Below are 13,870 nucleotides of genomic sequence, written 5' to 3'. Positions count from 1 at the left end.
TCCCCTTCACTGGAACCGACTCCCACTGCAACCATAAATCAATCTTCTTCACCACAACAACAAACTGCATGTTCCATTCCTCCCTTAGAACAACTCCCATCTCTTCTCCCATAGCCCAGCATCATCCTGCTACTAATACTCCCTGACCCTATCCCCAGCTACCACCGCTACCCCTACCCCTATTACTACGCACTACCCCTATCAGTACCCCAACCCCTATCACTACCCGTATCACTACCCAAACCCCTATCACTACCTTTTCACTACCACTACCTCTGTCATTATTCCAACCCCCCTAGCTCTCCCCCAAACCCTCCTTATCCACTCCCACCTGTCCTCCTAACGGTCATCATAACTACACCACCACTTTGACTAACCCCAAACTTTCTTTTAACTTATCTTTTGTACAATTTAATAATTGTTATATAGAGACACATAGAGACCCGTCAAGATACAAATAGTGTGAATGTTGAGCTTATTACACGGATGATGATCTCGTGCAGGCAGTTACCCAGCTATTTTACACGGGAGATCCGTGGTCCGGTGAACACTGCATCAAAGATAAACAAACCAAATATTTAAGAGAACCAGTACAACCGGGGCCTGAGGAATATTGCATAACTAACAAATGAGCGTTCGCGTGACACATCTCACAAGTAGCTTTGTGACATCTGCTTCCGTGGACCATTCCATAAAACACAGGGGATGCATGTATTTAATGAGTGGGTGGCTTTTGGGAGGAATCCAGGACACAGAGGAACTCCACCGTGTAATACGAGGGGATGACACTCAAAGGTCCAGACAGAGAGATTCAAGCATCCATTGCTGTGCTTCCATCTCTTGGCCAGCTCTCAGCCAGCCCTAAATTCTCCAGTTCCAGCCATTGCCAAGCAGTCTCCGATTCCAAGTTGAAGTGTATCCCTCGATTTACGATAGTTTTCTTTACAAATATCGCATTCACGCAATTGACAAATTATTAACACTTTTCGATGAACGAAATCGAATTTCCGCGTGACCAAAATTTCACTTTGGCAAGCGCAATGAGATCATCAAACAAGAAGCACCACTCGAGAGGCTGCCTCATCCATCCGCTACTGGACATCTGTGAAAAGAGCTTCATAGCTCATCAGATTCCTTCAGTCTAAATACATATTCGAATTTTGAACCGTGATAGTATCATGGTACTATCACGGATCAATAGTGTATCATTAACGCCTCCATCACTTTTCCAGCCATTCCAACATGCAGCAGATATTGGTGAGTTCCCTGACAAGGTTAATTATGTTTGCTTTAATCATTTAAATATTTATGTTCTTTATTTTTGTATTGTGAAAAGTGATATAGGTGTATCTTTCTAGGTCAGAAGTAGAGTTGTCCGAAACGCATCCCTCATTTTTACTATTAAAGTTATGAGAAAAGCCGTTCTGATTTACAGAATTAAGTTTTACGTGCGTTTCTTTAAGAAAGAATTCCTTTTGTAAATCGAGGGGGTACCTAGGGTCAGCCCTGGCACTGCACATTGAGGTATCCTTATCGGGGATCACAGGTGAAAGTGCAGTTCCAGGAATAAAAAAACCTAGTCAAGGGACGTGCAGGATGTTGGATTTGTGGTTATGTAACTGTGGAGTTTAATCAACAACCAAGAAGATGGTGATGGCTTGTGGAGCCCTTCATCATGCAGTGGATAGTTTACGATTGATTATTGTATCATGATGAATTAATATCCAGTCATATGTGATAGTGACTATTTAAACACATTTCATTTGTGTGCTGCATTCTAATATCGTTTTCTAAAATATATTCTCTTCATCAGCTGCTGGGACTGCAAACCATTCTTTGTTTGTAACTGGATCAACAAGTAAGTCACCTGAAAAAGAAATGTCCTTGTTCCATGAAAAGTTTCTGAAAACTGTACTTAGAGCCATGTTATATTGCATTAATACTGCAGGGCTTGTACACACTTCTGTTGCCTCCTCGTTTAACGCAGTTAATACATGTGTAACGACATAAATGAGTCATTCTATGGCGATACTGGGTGGACTATTACATAAGGGCTCACTAGAGGGTAGATTCCGGATGTCACGAGGATCGGATCCGGACATGACAGTCTGGACGAACCCGCGAGATCACGTGACCGGAAAAGGGGGCACGGGGACCCCCAGAAGAGTGTGATCGGGGCACGTGATGTGGACCCAGAGCCTCCGCGAAGGATCGAGAAGGCGGAGAGTGACCAGGGGTGGAGCCCGGTCATGCCTCAGGAGATATAAGCCGAATCCTGAGAGGGAACGTGGCTCACAATCTAAGGTCTGCGAATTCAAACCTTGGTTGGGGATTGATTCAGCCAATCATTTCTCCAATATGGATATAATAGAGTGCCCATTTGAGGAAAGAATTGTGTCGACTCCTTAATGATTTTCAGTTTTTACATGGACTCGTGTTTTATATTTCAGATGGAAGAGTGCGTCTGGTGGACCGTGAGTTGGAATGCCAGGGCCGCGTGGAAGTGTTTCACAACGGCTCCTGGGGCACGTTGTGTGGGTCCAGCTGGGATGTGTGTGGCGAGTTGCAATGTGGAAGTCTCGTGAATGCCATCACGCACCATGGCTTATTGCAGCGTCCAACATGGAACGCCCATTGCAGTGGCGTGGAGCAGAGTCTTGCCGACTGCGCCCTGACGCCAGGAAACAAGCATGATTGTGCACTTAGTGGATATGCTGGCGTCGTTTGTTCAGGTAAACAGGTATTACATGTTTAATTGATCTCGAGTTCTCTGCTCAGGGGCAGGTCTTTTCAGAATCTTATTCAGATTGGAGGAAGAATCCAATGAGCTATGAAGGTATTTTTTCACATATGTCCGGTAGACATCTTGATTCAATCTCCGTCCATCCATCCTCTATCCATGCCCCCTCTCAATACCTTTGCTACGGAATTTTGAGTCAACTGATGAGGGTTCCTATATTAAAATAAACCACATCATCAGGATGAAGCCCATTCGTGGAATGCTGAACTTCTTATGACAATAATCCCTCTTTCCAGGGCTGTCCATGGGGTGTGCAGGGCCCGGGGTAAGCTCCGCTGTGGCCCTCCCAACGCCTTCAGACTAAACTGGAACAATTACATCTAACACCGTAATGTCGAAGCGTGTAGAGCATCCCGAAGCTCGGGGCCAGATGTGGTCGCCCCGGTGATTCGCTGTAAACTAGGGACGGCTCTGCCTATGGCATTTCCATACGACTCAATGTCAGTTTTAATGTAAGCTCTGTCAATAGCGGTTGTGCAGTAATTTGGTAAAAACGTCCCCTGTTACAAGCGGCTTTGACCTTGTGCAGTTCCTCCATCTCTCCCATTTACGATATGAATGATGATCCCGTGCAGCCAGTTGCATTTCTCGAATTTATGTTGGCCTACTCCATGCAATCCAGCACCACTTCTTGGATCTTTCGGTGAAGTCACGTAGAATGGAAATAATAAAATAATAAAAATAAAACATAATAAAATAATTCTCACGACGTTTCGGCCACAACGCAAGCAGCCGTCCTCAGGTGGAGAACAGGTCTGTCGAGAAGACAGAGTCTGAATGACACACCCCAGGCTTGGAGTGTCTATTTAAGCTGGGATGGAGGGGGGAAGAGCGCCTTGACAAAATAATTTGCATATCAAGATGAATTTAGCATATTTATGGGAAATGCAGATATGCGATTAGTACTACTTGTGAAATGCGTAGGAGGTTTTGCGATGGGTTTAAAGTCATTATGCCCGTGCATTATGCAGGATTAGCAGCATCAAAGGGAGGGGAAGGAATGTTAATAGTATGTAGCTGCAGTAACTAAACCACCACGTAAACAACTAAAGTATAAACTACATAGTATCATCAGTATACTAAATATACTCTCCAATAAGCCGAGCTACTAACAATAAGTAATACATTACAATTCTATGTCGCAAAAAATATTATATGCTTCCAGCTACACTTTATTCTCTTACATCACACCAGTCTACACCGAAATCCAGCACATGTTAAACTGTATTTGATTTCCTACACAAATTAGGGTCTCGTTTAGCCAGTTACCTGGCTATTTTACACAGGCTCATATAGATACAGAGAGACACATAGAGACCCATAGAGATACATAGAGTAGCAATAATCTCACATGCAGTTGATAAAATACAGGAGCAATTGGATTTTTTTATGAAATCCGATATCCCACCCAGATGAAAAAGATTGAGATTAGTCCACAAGTGCTCTGTCGCCTTGTTCTCATGAACAAAGGTATGGCAGTTCAATAAAATAGATTTTTTATTTTACCAAGTAAGGACCACTCGGCTATATATCTCTTTTTTAGAAACGACCTGGCAACAAATGAAGGCCCAACAAAGTGGCTTATCATGTGAACATTTATAGCAGCAAATACTCTAAACAGATGTTTATAATGTGGAGGGAAACATCGGATGACCCAGCGAAAAATCCACGCGACCACAGGGAGAGAGACATGCAAACTCCAAATACATAGCAGATGTCAGGGTCTGAATGGATCCCACGACTCCCTGTATACCAGACAAGATTGTTAACATCTCGCCACCGTCACGTGGTGTGATCCACCAACTACGAAATAGGGGATGAATTACAGGTCACGTGCACAGCCATCAGACTCAATCACCACATGGAGGTTAACTTCATAATTCGGATGTAATGTTTGCACAAAACGTTAATGCAATACAGTACTCGTGTCACGACCAACGTCAACAAAGAGTAACTCTAGATTTAGAAACGAGGATCCTGTAAAGTGATAGATACCAGGGGTGAACGGTTTAGGTAAACATTGAGCCACAAGGGTTTAGATCATATTGACAAGAGCGTTCTCAACCGCTCAGATTCAATCCACCTTTTCAGGACTGTGGATCGTTGTTTGTATTTATCTGAAACAGATCACTTTATATAGCTAATGCGTAATGATGTACAATGCAATACAAGCGCTCCCCACTTCTACGACGTTACAATGCGTTCCTGGAAACCAATGGTCGTCCTAAATTGGATCTTAATAAATCCAACCCCTATTTTCCCTTAGACGGTGGACACAGCAGAAACGTCACTTTATCGGCCATATTTAACAGGGTTAATAGGTCAAGATCCACACAGTCTGTTAAATGTCACGTGAGAAGATGCGTCGTAAATCAAATTTCTGCGTCTTAAATCGATTCACGGTGCTGTTTTCTGAACGTAGTAAATCGGGCCATCGTAAACAGGAGACCGCTTGTATTATGATTGCATGATCATATTAACTCCGGGGACCCATTTGTAAACTTGATTTCATTTCCATTTATGGCGGTTAAACAGGGCCTCGCTTATTTAGTTATTTATTTTACTCTACAGCGCCACTCAGCACGCTGCTGCTGTGAAACATTATTTACCATATTCTTTGGGTCTTTCGGTAAAGTCACGGAGATAGGTTGAAAGAAAATAACAAAAAAACGACGTTTCGATCACAACACAAGCGATCGTCATCAGGAGGAAAAAAGAGTAAAGCTGCTGAGGCAGACCGTTTTTTTACCACTTTCACCACGATTCAACATCTTGGCAGCACAGTAATAGACAACGACCCCACGTATAGCCTTAACAGACTGTCGGGGCAAGTGCTGTTCGCGAGCAGCACCTATAAACGCCGGCATGGCACACGAGGGGGTGGGTGGCCAGCACGACGCCCGACCGCCTTTGTCTCCCCAGTGGCGATGTTTACGCACAGCACCAGAGAAAAGTCAAGCGAGTCATGAACAATTAATAAATAAAAATAGAGTAAGAAGTACATATATTCTTGACAATTTGTCAACAATAAATGCAAGCGTGAGCAAGGCAGTAAAACAACAACAGTCCCAGACCACACCAAGACAACACATCGTCCCCTCAATTAAATTGTACATAACAATTGAACTATCAATACAACCCTTGAAGACCCACGGCATACGAGGGGGTGGGTGGCCAGAACCATGCCCGGCAGCCTTCGTCTCCCCAGTGACGATGTTTATGCACAGCACCAGGTACTCATTTAAGGTTGAGTCGACGTAGGGGAGGCTCGTGACCAGTTCAGAGAACCGTCGCTGCTGTAGGTGGCCGTGAGCGGGAATTGAACTTGGGTCGCCAGGTTCGGAGTGCAGTGCGCTAAGCACAGTAATGGCACACACACACACACACCCCTGTTGCTTCTTATTTTCATTCATCCAAACGTTTCCTCTGCGGGTTTCTATGGCCTGATGAAAGTATTGTCATCACAGCGTGATCCAGTATGTTTATTACAGTGCAACAATTTTTTTGATCGGGGCTGGAATTTAGGCAAATTAAGTTTCAAAATCAAATTTGAACGCAATGTGCTTTTATGTTGTTGTGGGCAGTCATTAATGAGTGGGCTGAGAAGAACAACTTTTACTGCACTTGAGATTCCACGCTCCAAGTCTTTACCGTCCCTGTCTGTTCTTCTCTCGCTCTGCACCCAGTATCGCTCTCTCGCTACTGTCCCCTTCTTGCTCTCCTTTACTGGAACCAGCTCCTATTTCAGCCATACATCAACCTGCAGCTTCCGTTTCCCCTTTAAAACACCTCTTCTCCCCTGCCCCCAACCCCAGATACGACCAGGCCTACCCCAACCTCTATTACTACCCCGACTCCTATCACTACCTCTAATCCTACCCCTATCCCTACCCAATACCTACCCAACCCCTATTACTACCCCAACCCTTAACACTACCCCTCTCACTATGCCTGGCACTACCCCTCTCACTACCCCTGTCACTACCCCAACCCCGATCACAAGCCCTATCACTTCCCCAACCCCTGTCACTACCCCTCTCACTACCCCTGTCACTACCCCAACCCCGATCACAAGCCCTATCACTTCCCCAACCCCTGTCACTACCCCTATCACTACCCAAACCCCAACCCCTACACCAACCCCTCCTTAACCACTCCCACCTACCTCTGAAAGCTGTGTTCGTGCATCATGGATCTGCCGTGCAAAGTAGCCAAGCAACTGGTGACATGACACCATCATCCGTGTGTAGCGTCAGATCGCGTACGCACATGTGTAGCGCTGTAGATGGGCTGCACTTACCTGCAATGGCGGACGGTGCCCATCATGGGCGGTACCTCGTACCGGCAGGGAGGTCGCTAGAATCCACAGCCCAGGAGGGAGGGGGCTGCGGGGTGTCCTGGGATCCCCCTGGACCCCCCCCCCCACCCTCCGGGGACTCCTGGGGGGGCGTGGCCAGAGCTGACACGCCGGGGAGGTGTATAAAAGCAGGACCTCTCCACAGGTTGAGGGCAGAGTAACGACGACTGAAGACCGAAGACCAGCTAGACTAGGACACTGACCTCGAGCCCGCTGCCCTTGTAAGGGCCGGGTCGAGCTTGGACCAGTGGTCGGACCCGTACCTTGGCTGGGTCGGGTCAGGTAGCCTCCCCTAGGACACGGATAGCCGGAGGGCTGGGAGCCAGCAGGGGGCAGTGTTTAGGTCACGATAGCCCAGAGGCCATACCTCCCTAGATAGGGGGTGTTAATGGAGTTGCTGTTAGTTAAAAATAAACATACCGTGTTGCCTCTACAACAACGTCTCCATCTCCATAAAATAACTCACTACACGTGTAACAAATAAAATAAACTCGACACTCAAAGCTAGATTTTTCTTCCCTCTCTCACACACATGCAGGCGTCGGAATCATCAGCCAGGCCGTGCTGAGAGTAGAGTTAAACAAAACAGCTCTCTCTCTCCATTGCAGATGTTGTAGCAACCGTTGTGTTTCTTACAGCCGCTCGCGTTCGACTTCTGGGAGGCAACAGCAGATGTGAGGGTTTGTTGGAGGTCTACAGGAACGGAGCCTGGGTCGGGCTTTGTAGCTCAGTGCTGGATTACCAAGACGCCGATGTGATCTGCAAGTCTCTCCACTGCGGAAAAGCATCGTTCGTTGGAAACACAACCGAGTTTGGCCTCGGATCCACTTCTGTTCTTTCACAAAGCGTTGCTTGCGTTAAAACTGCAACTTCCATTGGAGATTGCAGTTGGCTTGACTCCGTACCGTGTCATTATACACAAGCGGCCTCTGTGATTTGTGCAGGTTAGCAACGTGAGAATGTACACCACTGATTACATACACACACACACGGGACTCAGAGGGCAACTTGCTACTGATTATGTAATATTAAATAATATTATTGGGGCTCCGCGGTGGCGAGATGTTATATCCTTCTTCTGGTATGGAGGAGGTTGTCGTTTCGATCCCGAACCTGGCGAGCCTGTATATTTAGAAGTTGTGCGTTCTCTCTCTGTCCCCGTGGTCACGTGGATTTTTCTCCTGGTCCTCCGGTTTTTCCCTCCGCATTTAAAATCAAGATGCGTTTAGAATATTTGGCTGCTATAAATTTCCACGTGATGAGCTACTTCGTTAAACTATCATTTGTGGCCTGGTCGCATCTAAAAAAAATGCTATATAGCACAGTTGGCTTTGCCTGCTAAAATAACAAATAGTATAATCGCGTTAATAGTATCTAAATCGTATGAAACGATGTGACAGTGGATACTATAGTGATTTTAAAAACTCATAAAATAAAACAGGTGTGACTCACGAACTGAGGGTTTATGCAGACATCCGATGAACACCTCCGGTCAGTACCCGCACCTCAGATTAGCACAGTTGGCTACGCACGGTGTTCAACATACGTGCATATATACATACAGACGAGCAATGTTTCGATGTAATTAAAGCACAATTTAAATAAGTTCCTATTTGATTCTGCACACATTTGAGATTATTTATCGGATGTATTTATACATTATTCTTTTAAAAACTATGCTGTGTATTTTTCTCTTTCAAGTTCCTGTGGAGAAAACAATAGTCTTTTCAGGATATGATGGAGTCATATTGTCTAACAATTTTACCATGGATGACAAGTCCCTGACCTATACATTTCTAATACAATCCAGATCTCCAAATGTAATAAAAATTAAAATTGAGAACATAAGGTAAGAAAATATTGCGTTGTCAAAACATAACAAATCCACCTCCACACTACAATGCGCTATACACAGTAGGATTAATCTCGTTCACAGGCGAAATAAGAATTTCAGGAGCTTTGCCCAAGGATAATTTAGGAGTTTGTGCAACCCATGGGGCATCGCGAATTTAAGGATTCGCGGATTTGAGGAGTTTCACTTTACAGTAAATTTCCGTTTAACGCTTGGCGTCCACACTATGCGTTTTCTTTTTAACATGGTGTTTCTTTCGTAAAACGTTTTTCGCTTAACGCAGGCCACACCCGCTACAACACAAGCCTAGCACATGACGGACTACTCACTATAACCCGAGTCTAGAACGTGATGGAGTACTCGCTACAACACGAGTCTATCACGTGACGGACTACTTTCCTGAGCGGCGTGGGTGTTGTTACGGGTTGGAACGGCACACCCACTGTTACTGTTATTCCTCATGGGAAAAGTATTCCCACTTACCGCGATTTCGCTTTAATGCAACAGCCGCGTTAAGCGAGGACTCGCCGTATTTATGTACTAAATTAATCCTTATACCAATAGTGCGTTAACCGCAGTACTCTGTGCAATTAGTGGTGAAACAGAAGCGGTTCTGTTTTGGAACCGCTTTTGTTTAAAAACAGGACACTCTTTGATTCAAATAAGTTGACTGCACAGTTTTAATGGACGTGGATTGACTGAAACACATTTACAGTTTGGTCCGTGAGAGAGGTGGTAACGCGAGATATGTGCTTAACAAATGTTATTGTATTGGCCTGCAATTAGATGAGCAAGCTATTTTCGGACTGCGCCCTAAGCCTTTCCGTTTCATGGCAGCTTGCAAGAGAGCAACTCGTGCGTACTGCAACGGCTCGAGGTTTGGGATGGACAGGTGAGCGAAGGCAACTCCCTGGCTGTGCTCTGTGGGGGAGCCGCTGTTGGCCAACACATCAAGTCCACGAAACAGGTCATCTCCTTGGTGTTAAAGACAAGAGGACCGTTAGATGGTAAGTTCAAACAGAAATGTCACGTAGTGTGTACGCACGAGGTTGATTCGAATTCTCATTGACAATTTTTGTTGTTCTAAAAGCTATCGGATTTCATTCAAATATGTTACAATTGCTCCTGTACTTGTCATCAACTGCATGTGGGGATATTGCAAATGTGTCGACGGGGGTTGAGAGATGGAGGAACTTCACGAGGTTAAAACTGTATAGAACAGGGAACGTTTGCCAAATTACTCCGATACGGCTGTAAGACACAGCATGAATAATAAGGGACGTTGAATTGTGCGGTAATGCCACAGAGGTTTTTTCACAAGCGGTTCAGTATCCCCACAGAAGGTGTTTTTTTTTACAGAGATATGCTGAATGCTATTGGCATACACAATAGAAGAATATTTCAAATTAACACAAAGTGGGTTTGAGCAAGAACAGATTGGATTTAACAAGAATCTTTGACGAACCCAGACCCTTCTGCAGAGCGCACGAGGTAGTCAACATCTTGCCACCGTGGTGCCTATAATCTACATACTCTTTTACCGCACCTCAGATTAGAACAGTTGGCTACGTACGGTGCGAAAGAAGTTCGACACACATCATTGTATCAATGGAGAACAACTGGGATATAGAAGGAGAAGCTTTCAATTTGTAATAGAGATTATAACTTGGGTTGCAAAAGAATGATGTGGGTAAGAGGAGCACTTATTTTTTGTGATTGTGTTCAATTAGAAGTAGAGGCGGAACTCGCTTAGCACGACTCCGCAGAACGCTGATTCGTTTGAGCACTCTTAGTCGTGGAAAAAATATAATTTTTTTTAAAAATCAAAACGCCTACAAATTTATCACGAGTGAGAACACACAGCAGCAGCGATGGCTGAGGAAACCTACCAGCCCACATTATTCGCTTGGCCAACCAGCCCCCAACCACTGCCCACGATTCGAAACATACCCAGTCTCACTCTCTTCTTTTATCACTTCCCTTCCTCATCCACACTCCCCGTTCGTGATGCCTCCCTCCTCCCCGTCCAACTCCTTCTATAGTCACCCTTCTGTTATATGAAGTGTGAATACCTTTCACCAAATGAGCTTTGCCAATATTGAAAGCCATGTAAAATAGGATAAATATAAAGTGCAGACAGCCTCCAGTTTACAACGATCAACATTTACGACGTTGATATAATCCCACCATGGATCAATTTAGGACGCATTTTGCGACATGACTCCACACATTTGAACAGTGTCTCTGGCGTCCGATGTGACTTGGCATGGAGTTTTTCTTTTTCTGGAGTATTTTTGTGGATATTTGCCGATTAAATATTGTTAAATGTGGCTAATAAAAGGGAAAAAGACGTCGGTAAGTAATGTTTCTACTGTCTATGGGAAAACTGTCGAATTTACGATAATCCGATTTATGATGACGGGGCATCCAGGAACACATCGTGATGCCATAAAAGTGGAGACCCCCAGTATATGGATCTGTTTGACTGTAATGAGTGTAATGCCGAGATGAATTCAATCCACTGGAAAACATTCAATTTCACCGCAGGTCGAGGATTCAACATTAGCTACAGCTCCATTAAAGTCACAAGGCCTTCAGGTGAGGACATGCCCAGCGCACCCTGTCAACCCGTGCAAATGTTAAACATTACATTCAGTGGACAATTTACAAAGTGTCGATTTAACAGTATTGAGGCACAGCTTGCCTTCTGACCATTCACTTTGGGATGACTCCAGATAAGTGGAGTTCATCATCATCCAAATTCATCCTATTGTACAAATTCCGCAAGATTATATTAAAGATATATGGAGTAGATGCACGCATACCCCTGACAAATATAATCTGTCATACTATTGTATTTTAATTATATAGAGAACCTTTGGTCAAAGTGCTAAGCATAGTTGTAATACGGTAACATAATAGAATGGTTTACCTCGCATGAGCGTGCAAGGATTGAAGAATGAGTGACCGAGATAGAGGGATACCCATGGGTTCGAAAAATGTAGGGGAGGGACAGGAAGGAGTGGAGGGATGAGGGGAGGAAAGGGAAAAATAATGGGAAACAGAGAAGAGGTTGAGGCTTTAAAACTGCTTAAAGTACACGATAAGTTTTGAGTTTATGCGCAGTGTTGAGTCTATCGGAAGTGTTGAGCCCATAGGCTGTGTTGAGCCCATAGGCAGTGTTGAGTCGATGGGGCAGTGTTGAGTCTATTGTGCAGTGTTCAGTCTATGAGCAGTGTTGAGTCTATGGGCAGTGTCGATTCTATTGACAGTGTTGAGTCTGTTGACAGTGTTGAGTCTGTTGACAGCGTTGAGTGAATGGGCAGTGTTGAGTCCATGGGCACTGTTGAGTCTATGGGCTGTGCTGCTCAATGTACAGTTTAAGTTTATTCCAGTGGAGGATGGCGAGGGAGATAGTTCGGAGTTGAGATTGGGCATAGGGAGAAGGAGGGACAGAGAGAGAGAAGACTGGGAATGAAAAGGACGAGAGGAGTGGGTGTGGAAGGAAATGAGAGTGGCGATATGAAGTGGGCCAATGTCACGGAGAGATTTATAGACTCGAGTTAGGATTTTTATAAGACAGCGGGGTGGTAAACGGGAAGCCGGTGGAGTCTGTTGCAGAAGGAGAGATGAAGGGTGAGAGAATTAGAGTGGGGAGTTTTAAAGCAATCCCTGCCGAATAATTGTAACATTTTTGGAGGGGAGTGACAGCCTCGGCAGGGAGACCCAGAAGAAGGGGATTACATTACCAAGAATAAGAGGACTTCTACTGTTCGTTTAGTTCGAGTGAATACAATGGTCTATGACATTGTTGATATTGTTTTTGTATTTCAATTTCAGTACCTGTAACTTGTGGGACGACATCAGTAAACACACAGAGTCCCTGGGTGGTTCAAATGCAGAACGTGTACGGCTATTCCTCTTGCAATGGTGTGCTCATTGGAATTCGATGGATACTAACTCCTGCAAACTGTGTTAACAAGTGAGTTCCATGCATGCTGTGTGCATTTTAATGTAATACATTCCCCATACATATTTAAAATGTGTGTGTGTGTGTGTGATGTGCGCTAACCACTGCACTACAAACCCAGCGAGCCGGGTTCGATTTCTGCTCACGGCTACCTGGTACAGTGTGTAAACATCGTGACTAGTGAAACAAAGGTGGCCGAGCATGGTGCTGGCCACCCACCCCCTCGTGTGCCATGCCAGCCTTCATGGGTGCTCGCCGGCCCACCCTGTCCCTCTCCTTCCATGAATCGTAAATAGACAATAAAAATAACAAATTTCGGAAATGATGAGTAACCACTCTGTATTGTGTTCTGGTTGTTGTATATATTGTGTTTAAAAAAGAAAGAAAATATGCTGATTTGTGAAATTATGCCAATGAATGAAATTCTGCAAATTTAATAAAATAATTAAACTTGCGTGTATTTCATGTTCATTGATGTCAATTGAGGGTAAGTGTAATGTGATCAATCTATGTGTGATTAAATGTGTAAAAGTTTACATAAAAATGCATGTATATGATCTATGTGTGTATAGGAGTGTTATTAATGTTTGTGTGTTAGTTTGTATTATGATCAATCGGTGTGCGTGTAGTTACGTGTATTATTATTGGCTCGGCTTCGTTGTCTAGGGGCGTATCTTATGTGTGTGACGGTGTGTGTGTTGCTTAGCTTCATTGTCTAGGGGTGTATTACCAATCGTGATAATACAATGATTCTCGCTTAAACATTTACTGGTTATGATTTTAGTGTAATTATGTCCAGTCGCAGGATTCAGATCTCGCCACAGGATACAGTTTTTCTAGTTTGATAATTATGCAAAAACTTAGGAAGGAACCACTCAGACTATTCTGTGT

The 13,870-nt window shown here is 44.4% G+C and overlaps 1 protein-coding gene across 1 annotated transcript in view; it reads left to right on the top strand.

The window, feature by feature from the left end:
• Nucleotides 1–13,870, top strand: part of LOC133360731 (deleted in malignant brain tumors 1 protein-like) — a 92,874-nt gene that overhangs the window by 63,614 nt on the left and 15,390 nt on the right. Inside the window, exons 19-25 of the mRNA XM_061579531.1 lie at nucleotides 1,814–1,858; nucleotides 2,451–2,732; nucleotides 7,796–8,101; nucleotides 8,859–9,006; nucleotides 9,847–10,016; nucleotides 11,557–11,607; nucleotides 12,850–12,991. Of these exons, the coding sequence (XP_061435515.1) occupies nucleotides 1,814–1,858; nucleotides 2,451–2,732; nucleotides 7,796–8,101; nucleotides 8,859–9,006; nucleotides 9,847–10,016; nucleotides 11,557–11,607; nucleotides 12,850–12,991 (1,144 nt within the window). The remainder of the gene's footprint in view (nucleotides 1–1,813; nucleotides 1,859–2,450; nucleotides 2,733–7,795; nucleotides 8,102–8,858; nucleotides 9,007–9,846; nucleotides 10,017–11,556; nucleotides 11,608–12,849; nucleotides 12,992–13,870) is intronic.

The sequence above is a fragment of the Lethenteron reissneri genome, chromosome 69 (genome assembly GCF_015708825.2).
Source record: "Lethenteron reissneri isolate LAM-NWPU_2019-01 chromosome 69, ASM1570882v1, whole genome shotgun sequence".
NCBI classification, from domain to species: domain Eukaryota; kingdom Metazoa; phylum Chordata; class Hyperoartia; order Petromyzontiformes; family Petromyzontidae; genus Lethenteron; species Lethenteron reissneri.
This window is presented reverse-complemented; position numbering and strand designations above follow the sequence as displayed.